The following is a 22,025-nucleotide window of genomic DNA, read 5'->3' as shown; positions in this document are numbered from 1 at the left end:
GGTTAGCTGAAGCTGACGCACACACATCAGGATTTATTGATCCAGCTTTGTAGTACAGGCCCAAGAAGACAAAATAAGAGAAAAATATACTGAAAAAAAAAGACAACAGCTAAACACACAAAATGCTAATAGAAATAGGGCCTATAAAATCCACGTTAACGGAATCGCAGATGGAATCATGGAATCGACCAATGAAAACAGTTAAACGTGGAAATGGACAGAATCAACATGAAATGCCGTCACCGTGAGACAAGGAATGTTTTTTTATGGGGAAATATTTCCAGCGACCGCTTATGAAATAGATCAGAAAGTTGAAAATTGATTCTTAGATACAATGAGATTCAGAGGTGGACGATTCTGTATTGATTCATATATTTTCAGTAATTGAAAATCAAAATTTGAGGGCGTTTAAAGGTCGAAACAAAAGGGAGGGGAACTGTGGCGTGCAGCGCGTTTCCAGAGGGACACTTTAAAAAGAACACCACAACAATGAAGCATGGACGTGTGGCAGTGAAGACCAGCCCTGTGCAGCTTCAAATCTGATGTTTGGAAGCACTTTGGCTTCTTTAATGTTCACAGTGGAAATGAACTGGACGCTGTATGTTAGCTCTGTTACACCAAAACTTTACATGCCAAACTCCTCGATGAGGCAAAGCAGAACATTAGAGAGTCATCTATGGTAAAGGAGATGAATCCATGAGGACCTCAGCAAGAGATACACCATCGAGCAGGAGATGAACGCCCTGCACACTGCTGCTGCTCTCAACCCAAGGTTCTAAAGCCTACCATTCCTTTCAGAGGAACAGAGAGAGGAGACCTTTGGAAGAGTGTCTACTCAGACTGCTTCACTATTAGAGGTCATTCTAACTTTTTATCATTTGTAAGTGACTGTGTTTAAGACTTTTATTGTTTATTGTACAGTGATTGAAATACTTAAGGCTTTTGTGTTTGTTTTCTTCTCCTTATGTTTACTGACAGCTAAATGAGAAAGTAGAAGAAGAGGAGAACCCTGTACATGCTGTAATGGAAGAGTCCACCTCAACCACTAATGAGGAGGAACACCAAAGCCATCCTCCCTAAAGAATGGTCATGTCATGCTGGGGCAGAGCTTTACTGATGCTGGAGTCCATCAGCACATGTAAGAGCTGAAGATGTAGTACTGTAGTACTGTAGTACTGTAGGACTGTAGGACTGTAGTACTGTAGGACTGTAGGACTGTAGGACTGTAGTACTGTAGGACTGTAGGACTGTAGTACTGTAGTACTGTAGTACTGTAGGACTGTAGGACTGTAGTACTGTAGGACTGTAGGACTGTAGTACTGTAGTACTGTAGGACTGTAGGACTGTAGTACTGTAGGACTGTAGTACTGTAGTACTGTAGGACTGTAGTACTGTAGTACTGTAGGACTGTAGGACTGTAGTACTGTAGTACTGTAGTACTGTAGGACTGTAGTACTGTAGGACTGTAGTACTGTAGGACTGTAGTACTCTAGTACTCTAGTACTCTAGTACTCTAGTACTGTAGGACTGTAGTACTGTAGTACTGTAGTACTGTAGGACTGTAGTACTGTAGTACTGTAGCACTGTAGTACTGTAGGACTGTAGTACTGTAGTACTGTAGTACTGTAGTACTGTAGGACTGTAGGACTGTAGTACTGTAGGACTGTAGTACTGTAGTACTGTTGTACTGTAGGACTGTAGCACTGTAGGACTGCAGTACTGTAGGACTGCAGTACTGTAGTACTGTAGGACTGTAGTACTCTAGTACTGTAGGACTGTAGGACTGTTGTACTGTAGTACTGTAGTACTGTTGTACTGTAGGACTGTAGGACTCTAGTACTGTAGGACTGTTGTACTGTTGTACTGTAGTACTGTTGTACTGTAGTACTGTAGTACTCTAGTACTGTAGGACTGTTGTACTGTAGTACTGTTGTACTGTAGGACTGTAGTACTGTAGGACTGTAGTACTCTAGTACTGTAGTACTGTAGGACTGTAGGACTGTAGTACTCTAGTACTGTAGGACTGTAGTACTGTAGTACTCTAGTACTGTAGGACTGTAGTACTCTAGTACTGTAGGACTGTAGTACTCTAGTACTGTAGGACTGTTGTACTGTAGTACTGTTGTACTGTAGGACTGTAGTACTGTAGGACTGTAGTACTGTAGGACTGTAGTACTGTAGGACTGTAGTACTCTAGTACTGTAGGACTGTAGTACTGTAGGACTGTAGGACTGTAGTACTCTAGTACTGTAGGACTGTAGTACTCTAGTACTGTAGGACTGTAGTACTGTAGTACTGCTGTACTGCTGTACTGTAGGACTGTAGGACTGTAGTACTGTAGGACTGTAGGACTGTAGTACTGTAGTACTGTAGTACTGTAGTACTGTAGGACTGTAGGACTGTAGTACTCTAGTACTCTAGTACTCTAGTACTCTAGTACTCTAGTACTCTAGGACTGTAGGACTGTAGGACTGTAGTACTGTAGTACTGTAGGACTGTAGGACTGTAGGACTGTAGGACTGTAGTACTCTAGTACTCTAGTACTCTAGTACTCTAGTACTGTAGGACTGTAGTACTCTAGTACTCTAGTACTGTAGGACTGTAGGACTGTAGGACTGTAGTACTGTAGTACTGTAGGACTGTAGGACTGTAGGACTGTAGGACTGTAGGACTGTAGTACTGTAGTACTGTAGGACTGTAGTACTGTAGTACTGTAGTACTCCCTCTGTGAGGATCCTCTTACCTGGTGGAGTCACAATGAAGTTGTGTATCTTCTGTATCTACAGTATGTTTTCCAGGAACCAGTGTCTCTACTACAGGAGGTGTGGTCACTGTACAGTGAAACACTGTTTCACCTGAACATCAGCTCCTGTTCTTACATAAGAACTTTTACTAACAACTGTTTGCTTTCACTTCATAAAACTATGAACATCTATAAGTTCTTCTGAAAGGACGTTATTTGTCTGAAGGATTTATTCTTTCTTTTTCAGACATTTCTTGCAGGTGAAATTATTTTTTCTATTTATTTGTGCTCAATGGTGGTTTTTTGTTAAGCTAAAGTTTGAAAGCACTATTAATAAATCATTGCTACATAATTGTGTATTACAGTTTTTGTCTGAATGATGTGTTACTCTTTGCACTTAACAGAAGTTACGTCACAAAGAAACTGTTACTACCTTTGTTTAAAAACACTTTCACGTTTTCCATTAGTTTAATAAAGGATAATAAATGATAATGTATCTTTGTTTTTCTAACTATAAATAATAGATTTTTTATACAGTAAGTGTACACAGTGAATACAACAGATGTTGTGAATAAAACATGCATCAAAATACATTAATAATCGATTTACAATCAAATCGTAATTGAATCGTGAGGTGCCTAAATATTCCCACGCCTACTGCTAACTAGCCTGATGCTAATGTGTGTGAGCACTGCACACAGATGTTTGAGGGCGTGGTTATCTGCTCCGTTTGTGTGTTTGTGTGTTTGTGTGCGCACTCACGCCAGTGTTTGTGTAATTTGCGTGTGCGCGTGTCTATGTTAGTGTGTGAGAATAAACCATCCTATGTTAATCTGCTACAGTATGTCTATATCAGCGTCTACAACAGGATGTACAGGAGTGTTCTAAATTAACCTCTATCTGTATTTCTCACACACTTTATTTAATAAACAGCTAATATTTTACAGGATCTAAACCTACAATAAGAACAAAATGAAGTTATCATACTTTTCATCAATAAAAACATATATTTTAATGTGTGAAACTAAATGATTATTAAACATTAAGAGTTCCTAAAAGCTCATTACTGGCCTTATTTTACACTGTGGTACTTTTATTTTATTATTTAACATGTCTGTTGGTATTTTAAGATCAATCACTATTATAATATAATCTTACACTAAAGTCTAAAATGAATTTTCATTGACTGACTGACTGACTGACTGACTGACTGATTGACTGATTGACTGATTGACTGATTGACTGATTGACTGATTGATTGACTGATTGACTGATTGATTGATTGATTGATTGATTGATTGATTGATTGATCAGTGTTCTGTTTAGGGTTGAATGTTAAAATAAGGTGAATGAGGGTTAATATGAAAGGTGTGTTTTTGTCTGTGTCTGGACGTGTTCAGTCTTCCTCTGCAGCTGTAAAAGCTGTGTGATGGTGGAGCAGCGCCCCCTGTGGTTGACCTAGGTAGTGTATTAACTAACTATAAACCAGGGGTGGGCAACTGCAGTATTCTAGGGCCTGATTCCTGCTCCAACACACCTGAATCATATGAATGGCTGGTTATCTGCTTATGCAGAGCTTAATGATGACAACACATTGGTCTGAACCAGGGGTGTTGGAGCAGGGACACATCTGAAAGGACTCTGGCCCTCAAGGACTGGAGATGAACACCTCTGCTATCGACCCTTTGATTGTCTGTAAACATTTGTTGGGCGGGGCTGTCTTTGTTTCTTTCTGAGTGTCCGCTGGAATCCTATAAAACTTTAATTTACATCCACTAACGTTACTCCTCCTATTCTGGCATCCAAACACACAACACTCTAAAGCATACGCAGAGTTGCGGGGGGGGGCATTGCCCCCCCGAGTGATCAAAAGTTTTCATTTAAGTTTTCTCAAATTCATTCAATAAAATACAATTCTCAATATAATTTGCATAATATTCAAATATGTTAAGTGCCAAAAGTGACTAGGAAATGATAAAAATGGTGATATGAAATTCAAAGGTTTACAAAATAAAACCAAGTAAAAAGTTTTAAAGGACCAGCAGTTGAAAACATGTGACCCTCTTGCAGCTCAGAGCTTTGTTTACAACATGGCGGACACGCGGGAACTCCGTAAACTCACTAGTCTGGTGTTAGTCGTGATGCACTGAGAAAACAAGAACAGAGAACGATCAAACCCTGTGATCAGTGACGGATATAAAGCGCTGCATTTAGCTGATGTTGTGATAATGAACTGACCCTCCACCGACCACGGGAACACATAGACAATCAGCGAAGGCGGAGTTATGTTGTCAGAGACTTTAAATACCATAATCTATGTTGTTGGATTTTAAATGCTTTTAATCCATAAGATCCATTTATTCTCTCCTACCTGTTGTTTAACTTAGTGATTACTAACTAACAGCTATATTTCTATGTTAAAGTGTATCTCACATAATAAAGCACATGTATCCAGTGTTCTATGATATATCATGTAGAACATCATAAATACTTAATCTCATTATTTAAATTACAGTAGGTGCTGAACATTTCAAGCTGCATTTCGAATTTATTTTGACAGGTCCATAAAACAGCTTTAGAAACTTGTTACAAAAATGATAATAATAATAATAATAATAATAATAATAATAATAATAATTAGATACATTTGTTTTCATTCCGTACTTGTGAAAGAAACCTGAAGACGTTCTATATATTTATCTTATTATACTTATATATGTATAATAAGATAAGCCCCCCCCTCCCCCCCCCGACAAGACTCTCAAACTCCGCCCATGGACGTGTGCCATTATGGGTGTATAAACTGTATATATTTATATAATACGTGTATATAAAGACAGTTAAACTCACTCCTCGTGATTCTCTCCAGGTTTCCATCGAAGTCCAGACTCCACTGGTTCAACGAGCACGTGGACAGAGTAACTTTACGACCCATTGGTCCGGAGTGTGTAGAGCAGAGAACCAGGAAGTGGGCACAGAGCGCATGCGCAAACTGCCACACTCGTTCTTAGCTTTGTGCTGCCATCATGAGGCCTAGAGAGGTACTACAGCTCTGTAACCTTTGACCCTAAACCCCTGGCGGGGGGAGGGTGTGTGTGTGTGTGTGTATATTTAATATATACTGTACTACATGTGTTGCTGCTAACAGTTGCACTATTTTGTAAATGTGTTTTTGTGGCGCTTGTTAAAATAATTCAGTGTTTATGTTACATATTTAGTTTTACAGTGATGGTGATCAGCTGCTGTTTCTTTATGTTTTGTTACATTAGACATAAATACTGTGTTTATTGTTTAGATGATTGAAGTAAAGCAAAACACAAAACCCTTATGTACAGTATATCAGCCTAGGATCAATAAATCTATTGTGATATTATTTGGTGTTTGTTGTGTCAGAATTCACTAGCACCTCCTATAACCCCCCCCCCCCCACTCCATGGACCCCCCAGTAATAACTGTCTGGAGCCCCCACTGCTCTAGATGTACAGTAAATAAAGCAGTCAGTGTTTATCACACAGATTATAAACCATCTGTGAATAAATCATCTTCTCTCCCACACAGACTTCATCTCTACATCTACAGTATGTTCTCTGTTCTAACCCAGTGGTTCTCTAACTCTAGGTTCTAGTCCTCCTTTCTCTGATTTCTGAATCCATGTCCTCACTTTGTCTGACCAACACATTTTACTCAGAATTCTATGAATAAACATCTATAAATCATAATGATGGAATTAATGAGTAAATATATTTAGTAAAGAAGTGAAATGAAACAGTATTTAGTTCCTCCTAAATTCATTTATTTGATAGTTTTTATTATTTCCAGTCATCTCCCTCCTGTGTGGAACCAGCACTGACCTTAGTGTTTTCAGTTCATGTTTTAATTAAAATCATTTACATCATCAATATTATGATCATCATTTTTAACTAAAAATAAACATTAGAAAACCTCATATTTTTAATGTTATTGTTCATTTCTCTCTCTCTCTCTCATGTACCCCCTGTAGTGTCATTGTGTGGCCCGAGGGGCACACATACCCTCATTTGAAAACCACAGTTGTAAACCTCCTCCCTGGTAGAACATACAGTATGTTCTCAGTTCATGTCCAAACCATCTCAGTCCTCTCACTCTTTAGCTCCAAAAAACATCTAACACAGTGTTATTCAACTTTGGAGTCGTGACCCCATGTGGGGTCGCCTGAAATGTCTAGTAGTTGATTTTATATTTTTAAATTACTGATTAATTTTTTAAATGATTCTTTTCCAAATTGAAACACAAAACAATCTTAAACAGCTGTATTGACTTTCTTAAATATATATCTAAAATATAACAATATATAAAGATATTAAAATGGGGTCACGATCTAAAAAAGGTTGAGAACCACTGATTGAACATGTGATAAACTGCTGACCCATCCAACATGGCCGCTCTCTGTCACTGAGTCTCTACTCCTTTACTTTTATTCTGGTTAACATCATTCATGCTGATGTTCTTTAAATGTGCTTCTTCCTGTGTTGGTTCCATGTTCCACAGCTGGAGGTTCTAGGTTCAGCCATGGAAACATCTTCTGTTCCTACACTTTAGTCCATGTTAGAACGTTCACTTTTTTCAGTAAAAATCATCTTTACAAACTGTGGACCAGGTCCTCAGTGATGGTCTCCTAGTGGGAGCTGGTGGTCCAGGTCCAGTGGGAGCTGTTTCTGCTGTACCCAGTGTGTTAGCGGTAGCGTTAGCCTCTGTGTGTGTGTGTGTGTGTGTGTGTGTGTGTGTGTGTGTGTGTGTTACTGTCCAGGGCAGGTGAAGTGTGTAGGTGTGTGTGTGTGTGACTGACGTAAAGTGTGTGTGTGGAAAGGAACCAGCTCATCCTCTGCAGCGCCCCCTACAGACAGACACACAACACACGTTAGAGTTATAATTACGTTTTTCAATTATCTGTATTCAATTACTATGTAATTACAATTACGGTGACCAACATTTTTTCCGATAACAATTCAATTACAATTATTTTTTTCCCCCTGAAAGTCATTTACACTTATTTTCTCAATTACAATTTTACTAACTTTTATTTGTAAAGTTCCCATGTGACCAAAGTGCTTTAATAATAATCTCATGTAGTTTGTATTTTTCTCATATTTACAGGCATGTTATGATGATTGTTTGCATCTTTACATTTCAGTGAATTGATTATTAAAACTTCTGTAAAAGTATAAATAGGGACAATTTATCAATAAACCATCAGTTAAATTCACAGTATTGTTACTCTTTGTATCGTCCTTATTTAAATAAATAATCTATAATCTATTATATCCAAACTCTAACTCTTCTAACCATTACCACCTGTACGAGAGGTGAAGATTCACACACAGTTAGTTGGAAAACTTGATATGAAACATATTTTAATATTTGTTAACTACATAGACCTGTAACATGGTTTCCCAGTTTTATGCCAATTACAATTACAAAGTCAATTATCTGAACTTAATTACAATTCAATTAAGATTACAACAGCAAAATAAATAAGCAAAAATAATTAAAATGATAATTATGCCTTAGTTGTAATGAATTATCAATTACAGGATTACATTAGAACGGGCAGAGGTGAGCCTGCTGATCTGGACAGAACGTTTGCTGCTGGATACGCACTTCACTCCTGGTGGAGGGTCGTGTGTCCGTCCATTGTTTCCGTTGAGGACGAGGAAGACGTCTACATGATTGGAATTATGGTAGCAGGTATGCTGCTGATTGGAGCGGGCAGCTTTCTGACTTATGAGGTTGGCAGTTGTTTGTGGCTCATAATACTCAGACTGAAAAGAATGCTTACACGTAATTGGAACCAACTTGGAGAAATTAAATGATCGGCTGCAGGTTAAGGCCATTTTATTGGATTACTGAAAGCTGAGACCTCATTTATAAAAGTGCTAAACACACTTCAGCTGGCGTACGCTAAAAACCAGGTAGTCCCTACAAATCTTTTTTTACGATTTATAAACGAGGGCGCACGTACGTCGTACGCCTGTTTCTGTTTATAAATCACAATCAACTCGAAGGTTGGCGCACGTCAAGAAACACCTGGCTCCGCCCATTTGGTGCCTATTAACGGTCAGGTGAACGCCTTAAATTAATATTCAATAATACGAATTTCACGGTGGACCGAGGGGGCAAATAAAACAAATTTCACTCAATGCGAGGTGGAGGTATTAATAGTTGAGGAGGACACGCCCATCAGAGCGTAATGTGGTGACACAGTGAACATTACTAATGATAGAACGTTACGTTACCTCAGACTGTGACAGGAAAATAAACCATCACACATAAAAGCAGAGGAGAAAATGTGGATCACTCTCCATAGGAACAACGTCTGTTCAAAAGGTGCAGGAAAGGGGCGGAGCTCAGCCTCACAAAAAGCTGGAGGACTAGTGGGGATCCCCTCTAGGGGGGGGGGGGGCAGTTTGCAATGATCATGTGATGTTGATTATTATTATTATTATAAAACTGTATTTTGGAGGCACACGCACGTCACTCACTCAGTATAATTTTTTCCTCCGTTTCTGCAAATGCATCCTTCAAATAATATGTTGTGAAATGTTCAATGTGTTCAATTATTTCACACTAAATCTATACATTTTACAGAACTGTCTTTAATTTCATCCTTCTAGTGTGGGGGGCGGAGTTTACTGTTTCTCATGATATTGTGCGTACGGCAGGGTCAGAGCTGCTGTGGAGCCAGGTTTTTTATTTTATAAATCCCAAACTTTGCTTATATGTGACGTTTATAAATGAGGACTCAGGGCGACTGAACGTGTGCTCGCTTGAACTGAAAACTAATTGCTTGTGATCATTGATTCACAGGAGGAAGTGAAAATGAGAACATGTGTAAATGACCAAATAATTCAGTTGTAAATTGTTGTTGAAAGAACTCTAAATGTTTCCAAAATCCTACAACTTCTCTCAAAGTATTCCACAAAATTTCCCCAAATGAAATAAAAATTGGTCAAAAAATTAAAAATCAAATGATATTTAAGTATTTGTCACTTATTGCTTAAATATTGTTGATGTCTTCCATACTTTGTCTAATTTATAACTGAAAGTGCAAACTTGGACACAATAATATTGAAAGTGTTTGTTTTCCAACCTAAAACCTGTGGCCCACTTGTGGTCAAACTAGTGGGTGTTTGGGCCTTGAACTAAAATGAGTTTCACAGGCCTGGTTTACAACCTGCTGATGAAGGTTTGATGACCAAAGCAGGACATTGTGAACATTGTGAAGTTAAAGGTTCTCTTTTTCTCTAAAGTGTATGATGATAGGGACATTTTTAATCACGTTATTGTTTTTAGTGATTATTTTAATGTTCTTATTGATTTTTAAACTGTTTAATGTTTTTTGTTGCATTTTTTAATCATGTAAAGCACACTGAATTGCCTTATATGAAATGTGCTATACAAATAAATTTGCCTTTCCATTAAAGACAAACTGATGCACTGTGGGAAATACTGAAAGAATGCCATGGTGTGTGTAGAGCAGAAATGGGCAACTGAAGGCCAGGGGCCACATACGGCCCTCCAAATAATTGTGTGTAGACCCCAAAGTAAATATACAAAATAAATCCAAAACATACAAAATGACAACCTAAACGCAGAAAACGACTCCAAAAACACAAGTGACAAAAATAAGACACAAAAGGATGATAATAACACATAAAACTAGAAAAGAAAACACACACAATTACTCCCAAAAACATACAGTTGAAAAAATACACACAATGACACACCAATAACACACAAAACAAAAACAATAATATAAGAAAATTAAGGGAAAAATTAGAAAATGACAAAAAAAATAAATAGAAAATGACTCCAACAAACATACAAAATGTAAAAACACACAAAATAACTTGATTAACACACGAAACAAGGACAATAACGGTTAAAAACTGAGTTGTGTGCCTGGATGAGTGAACAATGGAGAGGATGTGGTACCACTGGGTTCTGAGCTGCTCTGGGTCCCAGTGATGTGATGCCAGTAGGCGGAGCGAGGCAGGATAGGGGTGGGGACGCACGGGTAAGGCTCTGCTGGGGATTCCTTTAGACTCAACAACTGGAAAACAGGCGGGAAAAAAAACAAGCTGGGACTCAACCTCAAAGAGTACAGCTATATGTATTTATTGACTCTGGGAATATATATATATACACACATATATATATATATATATATATATATATATATATACATATATATATATACACACATATATATATATATATAGAGAGAGAGAGAGAGAGAAAGAGATTTTTATTGTATTTTTCTTATTGCACCATTATAGAATAAAATTCTTTAAACAATGTGATTTCCTGGATTTTTTTATTTTTACGTTCTATCTCTTATAGTTGAAGAGAACCTATGATGAAAATTATTATTATATTTTTAAGTGGAACAACTTATACAATCGGTGGCTGCCAAATACTTTCCACTGTAATAAAAGTTGAAATATATAATAAAAGTCTGAATATATGGAATGAAAACTGACATCATCCATCCATCATCTTTGTAGACATTTTTCCCACACGGATGTATTTATTTACCTCCAAAATAATGGTATATTTTATGTAATAACATTTTAAAGTGCTTTGAGATGACTTTTGTTGTATATAGCACAATATAAATAAAATTTAATTTAATTTAATTTAATTTAATTTAATTTAATTTAATTTAAAAATAACAATGGATTTAGCAGGAATTCATCATCTTTTATTCCATATATTCAAACTCACATATACAGTATATTCAGACTTTTCTTATGTTGATTTAGACTGTCTGGAAGCTGAGGAAGACTTCCAGCAAAAGCAAGAATCTGCATTACAGTTTTGAAAGGAACACTTTATAAATGAAGCAAAGAAACTGTGTGAACAGCAGCTGTGATTATGTTTTTTATCACCTCAGCCAATTATTTTCACAGTGTTCTCACGAGAAACATTCACCGTAATGTGTGTGTGTGTGTGTGTGTGTGTGTGTCTCACCCTGTTGTTTTTCTCCATCTCCAGCAGAACCTTTTTGTGCTGCTCAGCGATGCTGAGAGTGGAGGTGTGAACCCTCTGGTAGATGTGTTCTCCCTCTGATGTCTGGAAGGTGTAGAGACCCTCACCACTGTCACACATTCTACAGAAAACAATAAAATACAGCTGTAAACGTTAATGTTCACGTTTACATGGGAGCTTTAATTCCTCTTTTAATTCAACTCAACTTTATTTATATAGCGCAAAAAACAACAAAGTCATCTCAGTGAGCTTAACAATATAGAGTTCATAGCAAGAAAGAAAAACCCATAAGTAAGTAATCTTTATTTCTAGAGAGCTTTTCACAGGTAAAAGTGCGTTACACAAATGTCAGTATCATCCCGTCTAAAGAGAACATGTGAAAACAGGAACAAATAACATGGGAGACAAGAACAAGAGAACTGTGGGTCGCCAACGCCATTAGAGAAGCCTCCAATTTAGATGAAAAATGGGAAAAACAACATAAGAAGAGATTTACATGAACAAGCATTTAGTGACAGTGAGAAGAAAAAACTCCCCCTTTTTTTATAATAGGACAAATATTAATACAAAATCAAACAAACTCCGTGAAATTAGTGCGGCAATGTAATGTTTCCGAAAGCACGCAACTTCACTGAAAAAAACCATAAATATGCGGCTGCTTATTGTTATTTTTGGCATTTTTATGTCTATGCTTTGCGCTGCTTACAAGGAACTTACGAAGAAGAAAATGCCTACATCACATCCTGTTTTCAACCAGTGCCGGTAGAAAACATTCAATGGAGTCATAATTCGCATTTGCTTACAAAAATATCGGCTAAAGACGGTGTAAAACAGAACCCAACGTTGTTTCATAAGAGTGGAGAGAATGTAAGCTAGAGCACAACCCCATGTGGAGACAAACAGGAAGCACACAATATCATTACATACAGTATGTTTGTTAATGCTTTGTAATTTTACTTTTTTTTGTTATGCTTAAAAAAATATGTCTTCATGACAGATTCATGTTATGCACTTTAAGATTCCTTAAGTTCATTATTGTTTAATGACTTTAACTTCTGCTGAACATTTTGATTAAAAACTGTTGCATCTTTTGCATTCTGGGTATGTTTATTGTATAAGTTTAAAAAAAAAGTGTTGATAAACTGTTGTGTTTGATTTACAACAATAAAGCATAATTTTTCGAGAACATTTCTGGTCAATGTGTATTTATAATTGGTAGAAAAAATTAACTTGATTGTGTCTGAACTTGTCTGAATATTTATTCCTGTTAATGTTGATGAGATGATTCCAAAACACAGGACAAGATGTTAATACCCTTTTTGTGCGAGCACGTACAAAAGTTATGAAAAAGCTTGACCCGGGGAACAGAACACCCATCCCCCCACAGGGCAAGCAAGGGCCTAGGATGCATCATCAGTCGTGTTCCTCCGGATCATAGGGTGTTTCGGCCATTCACTATACACCCTCCCCAGAGTTGGCCAGCCACAGGGTGATCAGCCCATAGCTTGCATCCCAGGCCCACACATGGCATGGGCGCCCTGCCCCCAGAGCCAAGCCTGAGCCAACCACATACCCCAACCCGCTATTTGGGGGCCCAAGCGGTATCGTTTCCTCTTCAGCCAGAGCCACTGGCTGCTTCTCTCTGCTGACTCCGATGCAGCTTTGATGGCTGCGCGCTGGCTCTGGCCCCTGACTCCCAGGTCCCTGAGTAGTTGGTGGTATATGTTGCTACAAACCCTCTGCATCCAACCTCCACTGGGCGGACTTCTGTATTCCAGCCGCGATGTTGTGCTTCTGCTTCTAGTCGGCATAGCGCAGGTGTTTTCGCTCATATGCCTCATCTATGGAATCCTCCCAGGGTACAGTGAGCTCGATGATGTAAACCTTCTTGATGGAGTGGGACCAAAGCACCAGATCAGGCCTTAAGGTGGTGGTGGTGATCTCTGCAGGAAACGCCAATTGTTGGCCAATATCTACCAGCATTGCCCAGTCACGTGCTAAGCACAGCTGGCCTCTCTCTGATGGTGCCGAGCTGCTCCTGGTTGCTTTCACCCCTTCACCGACAAAGGCAGTTGTCCATGTGGGGTTGGCTATTGGCAGTGGTAGGGAGTTGAGTTGATGGCAGATCTTTTGCCCTCAAAGGCGGGCCGCAAGGCTCTTTAGGACTTGGTTGTGGCGCCAAGTGTACCGTCCTTGGGTGAGACTGGCTTTACATCCTGTTAGAATGTGCCGGAGAGAGGCTGGCCTGGAGCATAGGGTACAAGCTGGGTTCTCCCCAAACCATGATGGAGATTGACAGGTGTTGGAAGGACATCATAAGTAGCCTCTGATGGTGAAACGCAGACTCTGTGCTTCCATGGCCCACACCTCTCTCCAGCTGAGCCTCCTCTTCTCCACATTGTCCCCCCGTGTCCACTGTCCCTGTTTGCCAAGGGAAGACTGCCTTGGCCCACCTTGCAGCCTCCTCCTGACGGCGGTAATGTATTAATAACAGAAACTTGAAAGTTTGTTGCTTAATGCACATCTGACATCACGTTATTTTCCTCTATTAATTTATGTTCTGGGATTGTGTTGAAATGGATTATTATTCATTGTTTCTTTTTGTGTTTCAGAATCTGAATCAACTTTTATTAACCATGTAATGTATGTTATACACACCAGGAATGTGACTTAGTGAACTGTGCTCTCTCTAATAATGTAAACATTAAATAATAACAATTACCTAGAAGAATAGAAACATTAATATAAACAGTAGTTAGACTAATAGATGCAAAACTAAATAAATAATATAACAAGATACAATAACAAGATAATAATAATAATAATAATAATAAAATAATAATAATAATAATAATAATAATAATAATAATAGTGTAGTGAACATTTATATTAAATATTATGTACATAAACATTTCTCAAGTGACAGGTTGATCCAGGGTTGTTATGTTTAGTTCCAGGTTATTCACAGTAACAGAAACAGGTCTGACTCTCTATGACTGTTTAGTGTTGATCACAGTGACAGCCTGGGGGAACAAACTGTTTTATGGCGTACAGTGATCTGTAAGCGTCTGCCGGAGGGGAGGAGTTTAAACAGATTGTGTGCAGGGTGGGAGGGGTCTGCAGTGATGTTACCCTCCCCGTTTCCTGACCCTGGACAGGTATAAGTTCTTGGATGGAGGGCAGATCAACACCAATGATCTTTTCTGTTTCCTGATTATCTGTTGTAGTCTATGTTTGTCTAGTTTGGTTGTAGATCTAAACCAGGACAGTGGGGGGGGGGGTTCCTCCTGAAGTCCACTGTCATCTCCACAGTCTTGAACGGGTTCAGTTCCAGATGTTTCTGACAGCACCAGAGGCCAGCTATTCCACCTCCGTCTGACGGTGGTGTCGTCTGCAAACTTCAGGAGTTTCACAGAGGGGGTCCCCTGAGGTGCAGTCATTGGTGTAGAGGGAGAAAATAGCAGTGGGGAGAGAACACACCCATGGGGGGGCGCCCGTTTCTGAGTGACCGGGTGCTGGAAGTGATGCTTCCCAGCCTTACTTGCTGCTTCCCTGTCAGACAGGAAGTTGGTGATCCCACTGACAGGTTAATACTATAATTATATAGATTATAATTATAATCCTGTTAATAAAATATATCTTTCAGTCAGACCAACTTTTGTCAAAGCTATTTTCAGGACAAGGACGAACAGTTTTTGTCAGAATATTTAATGAGATGTCACTTTATTTATTTACTTGGTGTCGTTTCTTACATCACCTTTGTTAATCTTCAATACATGTTCCGTTTTTAATTGAGACCATTTGTTATCATCATGGTGTATTTTTATGATGTAAATTGAGGGAGTAAAATCAGTCTGTATCTGTCTGTATCCGTCTGTATCTGCCTGTATCAGTCTGTATCTGTCTGTATCAAGTCTGTATCGTCTGTATCTGTCTGTATCTGTCTGTATCAGTCTGTATCTGTCTGTATCAGTCTGTATCAGTCTGTATCTGTCTGTATCAGTCTGTATCAGTCTGTATCAGTCTGTATCTGCCTGTATCAGTCTGTATCTGTCTGTAAGTCGTGTATCAGTCTGTATCAGTCGTATTCTGTATACAGTCTGTATCTGTCTGTATCAGTCTGTATCGTCTGTATCTGTCTGTATCAGTCTGTATCTGTCTGTATCTGCCTGTATCTGCCTGTATCAGTCTGTATCAGTCTGTATCTGTCTGTATCTGCCTGTATCTGCCTGTATCAGTCTGTATCTGCCTGTATCTGTCTGTATCAGTCTGTATCTGTCTGTATCAGTCTGTATCAGTCTGTATCAGTCTGTATCTGTCTGTATCAGTCATCTTCTAAGGCTGATGGTAAAAATTGGTATTGTCATCAGCCCTAAAAAAACCCATTTCGGTCGATCCCTAAATTACAGTCCACATAAGCTGCATCAAATGTTAAATTGGTGGTCAAGTGTAAGCTAAATGTTTAGAAATTATACAAAGTGGGCAGGTCAGCGCCTGTCAATCATGAGGCCCCGCCCACACTCCACTCACCCCCCCCTCAAAGTTCTTCTTCATCTTAGTTTCTTCATCACTGATTAGAGTGAGGGAACTGCTGCTCTCGGTTGTTGTTTAACATGTGCCAAGCCCGTCATTACCGCTATTTACAGAGCCCTCCCACCTTGTCTCTGGCTCCTCCCCTCTCCTCATTCACTGAGCCACAGTCAGTGGTGTGGGTGGGGCCTGATCAACAGACACTGACCGGTCCACTTTATATAACTTATCAACATTTAGGTTTACACTTGGTGACCAATTTAACATTTAGATTTCGATTTACATTTAACATTTAGATTTAGATTAGTTTTCATGTGTAAACATTTTGAACAATGATATTGAACATGCATTATGATGAGAACATGAATTTCTGTCTCAAATATGTCAGCTATGAAAAAGTGACTTAGTTTTTACATTCGACACCCATGTGCAGGAAGTTACAACCCATAACCAGAAAGTGGGAGGGGCCAAGAACTGATCCTATGTGAACAGTTCCTATGTCCCTATCCGTGGGCAGCTACTGACCGTCCTGCTTCAAAGGGTGAAGCGCGTGGCGTCTCGTCCGTAGCGTCGCAGCGCGCAGAGCGGCCAGGTGAAAGCTTGGTGCGGGGGTTGTGGACGTCCCACAGGTAATGTTCTCCTGGGTCACCTGCATCATACACTCCCCGTAGATGTCCAGGTTGGAAGATGGCAGCAGGAACACGTGGAAACGTTCTGAGGAGAGGAAATAGCTTAGCGTAGCGTAGCTGAGCGTGCTTAGCCTAACTTAGCTTAGCTTACTTTATCTTAACTTAACTTAGATTGGTTGTTAGCTTGGTTTAATTTTGCTTAGCTTAGCTTAATTTAACTTAGTTTACCTTGGCTTAGTTTAGTTTAGCTTAATTTAACATAGCTTAGTTAGTTTAGTTTAGCTTAGCTTAGCTTAGTTTAGCTTAGCTTAGCTTAATTTAACTTAGCTTAGTTTAGTTTAGCTTAGTTTAGTTTAGCTTAGCTTAATTTAACTTAGCTTAGTTTAGTTTAGCTTAGTTTAGCTTAGTTTAGCTTAGCTTACTTTAACTTAACTAGATTGGTTGTTAGCTTGGTTTAATTTTGCTTAGCTTAGCTTAATTTAACTTAGCTTAGTTTAGTTTAGCTTAATTTAACTTTGTTTAGTTTAGTTTAGCTTAGCTTAGTTTAGCTTAATTTAACTTAGCTTAGTTTAGTTTAGTTTAGCTTAGCTTAATTTAACTTAGCTTAGTTTAGTTTAGCTTAGCTTAGTTTAGTTTAGCTTAGCTTACTTTAACTTAACTAGATTGGTTGTTAGCTTGGTTTAATTTGCTTAGCTTAGCTTAATTTAACTTAGCTTAGTTTAGTTTAGCTTAGCTTAATTTAACTTAGCTTAGTTTAGTTTAGCTTAATTTAACTTAGCTTAGTTTAGCTTAGCGTAGTTTAGTTTAGCTTAGCTTAGCTTAGCTTAATTTAACTTAGCTTAGTTTAGTTTAGCTTAGCTTAGTTTAGCTTAGTTTAGCTTAGCGTAGTTTAGTTTAGTTTAGCTTAGCTTAGCTTAATTTAACTTAGCTTAGCTTAGTTTAGCTTAGTTTAGTTTAGCTTAGCTTAATTTAACTTAGCTTAGTTTAGTTTAGTTTAGCTTAGCTTAATTTAACTTAGCTTAGTTTAGTTTAGCTTAGCGTAGTTTAGCTTAGCTTAATTTAACTTAGCTTAGCTTAGTTTAGTTTAGCTTAGCTTAGCTTAATTTAACTTAGCTTAGTTTAGTTTAGCTTAATTTAACTTAGCTTAGTTTAGTTTAGCTTAGCGTAGTTTAGTTTAGCTTAGCTTAGCTTAGCTTAATTTAACTTAGCTTAGTTTAGTTTAGTTTAGCTTAGCTTAGTTTAGCTTAGTTTAGCTTAGCGTAGTTTAGTTTAGCTTAGCTTAGCTTAATTTAACTTAGCTTAGCTTAGTTTAGCTTAGTTTAGCTTAGCTTAATTTAACTTAGCTTAGTTTAGTTTAGTTTAGCTTAGCTTAGTTTAGCTTAGCTTAATTTAACTTAGCTTAGTTTAGTTTAGCTTAGCGTAGTTTAGTTTAGTTTAGCTTAGCTTAATTTAACTTAGCTTAGCTTAGTTTAGTTTAGCTTAGCTTAGCTTAGCTTAATTTAACTTAGCTTAGTTTAGTTTAGCTTAGCTTAGTTTAGCTTAGCTTAATTTACCTTAGCTTAGTTTAGTTTAGCTTAGCTTAATTTAACTTAGCTTAGTTTAGTTTAACTTAGCTTAGCATGCTGCCTGGGGCTCAGGTAACGTGACCATATCATAATTTTATAGAGGACACGTGGATCGACCTCTTCTCGTAGACATTTCCTAGAATCTAACTTGTAACAACAGAATACAATATAGTAGATAAATACAATGTTATTGTCAAAAGGGTTTAAAAAATAATTTCTGTGTGTGTGTGTGTGTGTGTGTTCTACCTGTGTGTTCACACTGTACTCCCGCTGCCAGCAGGTCCGGTTCTCCCAGACTGATGTCATTGAGTCCACAACCCAGACACTCCACAGAAAGGCTCTTATACCAGTCCTCAGCCTCCAGATCTGACACACACACACACACACACACACACGCACACACACACACACACACACACACACACACACACACACACAAACCACAACAACACCACACACACACACACGCACACACACACGTGTCTGATGCTAATGCTGATGCTAATGCTGATGCTAATAATTATGCTAATGTTAATGTTGCTGATGTTGATGCTAACGTTGTTGCTAATGCTCTTGTTGATGCTGATGTTAATGTTGATGTTGATGCTAATGCTTATGCTAATGTTGATGCTAATGCATCCATTTCTTACCTGATTCACAGCTGAAGGTGCGGACGTATCATCTGTAAACACTATTGTCACCGCCTGTCTCTTGGTATCCCGTGGCAACCGTGTGATACTCTTCACATGACTCATATCTGTCACCTTGGTCAAAGATGAATAAATTAGGTCACATGACTGATGTTTCAAACACATGTTCATCAGTATGTTTGATGTTTGGAGGAAACATTGAAATGTTCTGTTTGGAATCAAAAACCTTTATTAATCACCAAACATTAGTAACGACTGTTCTGTTCAGTCCTGATAGTCTCAGGGTCAGGGTTCAGATCTGGGTCTATCAGGGTCAGGGTTCAGATGAGGACCCTGTTCTTCTTCTCTTACTTTAGGACTGGTTCTGATGTAGGCTGCCTTCTCTTCAGGGTATTTCTCCAGGCGACACGGACCTTTACTGGATGACTTCCTGAACACCAACCAGCAGCGGCGGTAGATCTGTGACACACAGAGTAACATATTTAAAGTATACTACTACTACTAGTAAATTGTCTACTAGTAGATCATTTTACTTTACTGGTAATAAAACAGTTTTTGGTTTACTAGTACTACTAGTACAATAACATATCTCACAGTAGTACTAGTATAATGATTCTAGTCTACTAGTACTAGTCTACTAGTACTACTAGTATAATAACAGTAGTACTAGTATAATGATTCTAGTCTACTAGTACTACTAGTAAAGCCCTAGAGTCACTAGTAGTACTAGTAGACCTAATATAATTGAAGTAGGAGGGATTAGAACCAAATCCTGCTCTCTGATTGGTTGGAATAATTTCTCAAACCAATGGCAAGCCTGACTTTATTTCCCCGCCCCTTTATTAGCATATGATGCTAGCAAGTGACACTGTTTACTTCACTGGTAAAGTCTACTCATGCACTCGTAAAGCTAAACTGAGCACATGTACTCTATGTACTCTACTCTATGTACATGTACTCTATAACTGAGTAGAGTTTAATATAGTTTGATAATCACTGATATCACATTTATACTCAAACCACATGTTGAAGAGCGCCCCCTCACCCCCAGCTTGCGGCTGCGCATGCGGACGTAGCCCTGCTTGAGAACGTCGTTGAAGTTGGAGGCCATCGTCAGCAGAAGGAGATCATCCAGATGTTCCAGCTGCAGATCCAGATGTTTAGTCATTTATCAATAACCATCCTCTCCATCCATCCATCATCCATCCTCTGCTCACATGGCTCCTCCCCTCCTCCATGACACCAGCTGTAGAAGAACAAACATGTTTGTCTCATAGAAATAAATCACATAATTCACACACACTATTTTATTTTACATCCATAAATAAAGCCTTTATAACACTACAGAGTACAGTATGTACACCTCTATGTACATACAACCTTATAACACATACTCATTTGGACATAATAGACACTCTACTTAAGCTCCTCCCACTCTATGAATACATACTTCCACAGGCACTGTACTAGTGAAGTCTAATGATAATAATATCTGTCCACACGTACCACGTCATGTTTACTCATGTGACCAGGTACGTCACGTTGTGTGATGTGTATTTGTGTAAAAGTGTTTCCATGGTGATTTTGCAACACATTTCATTATGGAAACGTCTGAAATTCCTCCTCATGAAAGCATAACAACTTTAGTGTTATTTAGAAATTCAGGTGTTTTTATTACTAGTTTTTATGAAGATATTTGAGTCAAATGTTTTTTCCTTGAGGACAATAATCTGTAATAATCATAAAGAGGAAAGTGAGCTGTTTTATTTCTCTGTGGAAACATTTAGTGTTTTTATTCTTTCTAAAGCAGCAGCACTCACTTCCTGGTCTTTGGGCCACGCTCCACAGGTTGAACACACTGTTCACATAGAGGATGTTTTTACTGAGATCAGCACAAACAAGGCTGTGAGCAGAACCTTTAATTCATCACATATTAGTTAGTCATAAAAACACTGTTAATATAAGAGAGGGGGCGGGGCTTAATGGGCAACTGATGGGGGGGGGGGGGGGGGGGGGGGGGGGCTGCAGACACACACTTCTTTAATGTCAGGTTTTAATTACAACAGATTCCGCGCTGCTGCTCGTTGGGTTTTTAATAATATCTGTTTCCATGGAGACGCCCCTTCCTCCCTTTGCATCCATCCATCCATCCATCCATCCATCCATCACCACATGCTGCACGTGGGACGTGTTTAAAGTGTTTAATGTTTATATAAATCTATATCATAGATCTATAAATCTAGATATAGTCTACAGATCTACAGACATGCAGTACTTCATTTCGTTTGTTCATTGATTCTGTCTGTACATTCACTGACCGACAGTGTATCTCAAGCACACGCACATGCACGCGCATCACCTGTTCAGCTCGGGCTCCCGGTGCTCCTCCCGGTGCTCCTCCCGGTGCTCCTCCCGGTGCTCCTCCCGGTGCTCCTCCCGGTGCTTCAGGCTCCGGTGAACGGAACCACTTCCTGCTCCGGTGTCTCCATGCAGCAGCTCTAGCAGAGACTCTCCGGTAAAAGATGAGCACGCAGCACGCGCAGCCGGTGGAGGCGGAACCACGCACGGGAAGGGGCGGGGCGCGCGCACACACACACACACACACACACACACACACCACCACACACACACACCACCCCACACACACACACAGCTGCAGGAACAATAGATGCAGCTGTGGCTTGTTGTTGTTCTACCTGTTATCATCATCTTCATCATCTTCATCATCTTCATCATCTTCATCATCGCCACAGCTGACTGAGGGGGCGGGGCCTATCCATTGAGGAGGAACTCATTCAATAACATCTAATATTAGAGTTGATTATAACTCATTTAAATGTAGTTTTAGTTTTTTCAGTTATAAGAACTCGTTCAGTTTTAG

General features: G+C 38.9%; 2 protein-coding genes across 2 annotated transcripts in view; both read right to left on the bottom strand.

Annotated features, from left to right (window-relative positions):
• nadsyn1 (NAD synthetase 1) overlaps positions 1–5,714 on the bottom strand; it is a 43,618-nt gene extending 37,904 nt beyond the window's left edge. The window contains exon 1 of the mRNA XM_028443294.1: positions 5,594–5,714. Within this exon, the coding sequence (XP_028299095.1) occupies positions 5,594–5,678 (85 nt within the window). The 5' untranslated portion in view covers positions 5,679–5,714. The remainder of the gene's footprint in view (positions 1–5,593) is intronic.
• A 970-nt stretch (positions 5,715–6,684) lies between these two features.
• On the bottom strand, positions 6,685–21,698 carry LOC114457459 (docking protein 4-like). The gene is given in 13 exon segments (XM_028439288.1): positions 6,685–7,616; positions 10,715–10,832; positions 11,753–11,891; positions 16,826–16,839; positions 16,841–16,896; positions 16,899–16,934; positions 16,937–17,014; positions 18,741–18,860; positions 19,145–19,168; positions 19,171–19,258; positions 19,496–19,603; positions 20,190–20,390; positions 21,504–21,698. Coding segments are annotated over 12 exon segments (1,002 nt in total). The 5' UTR covers positions 20,313–20,390; positions 21,504–21,698; the 3' UTR covers positions 6,685–7,518.
• Positions 21,699–22,025: the final 327 nt, after the last annotated feature.

This window comes from Gouania willdenowi, chromosome 3, assembly GCF_900634775.1.
Source record: "Gouania willdenowi chromosome 3, fGouWil2.1, whole genome shotgun sequence".
In the NCBI taxonomy this organism is placed as follows: Eukaryota; Metazoa; Chordata; class Actinopteri; order Blenniiformes; family Gobiesocidae; genus Gouania; species Gouania willdenowi.
Note: the sequence above shows the minus strand (reverse complement) of the source record. Positions and strands in the feature narration are given on the sequence as shown.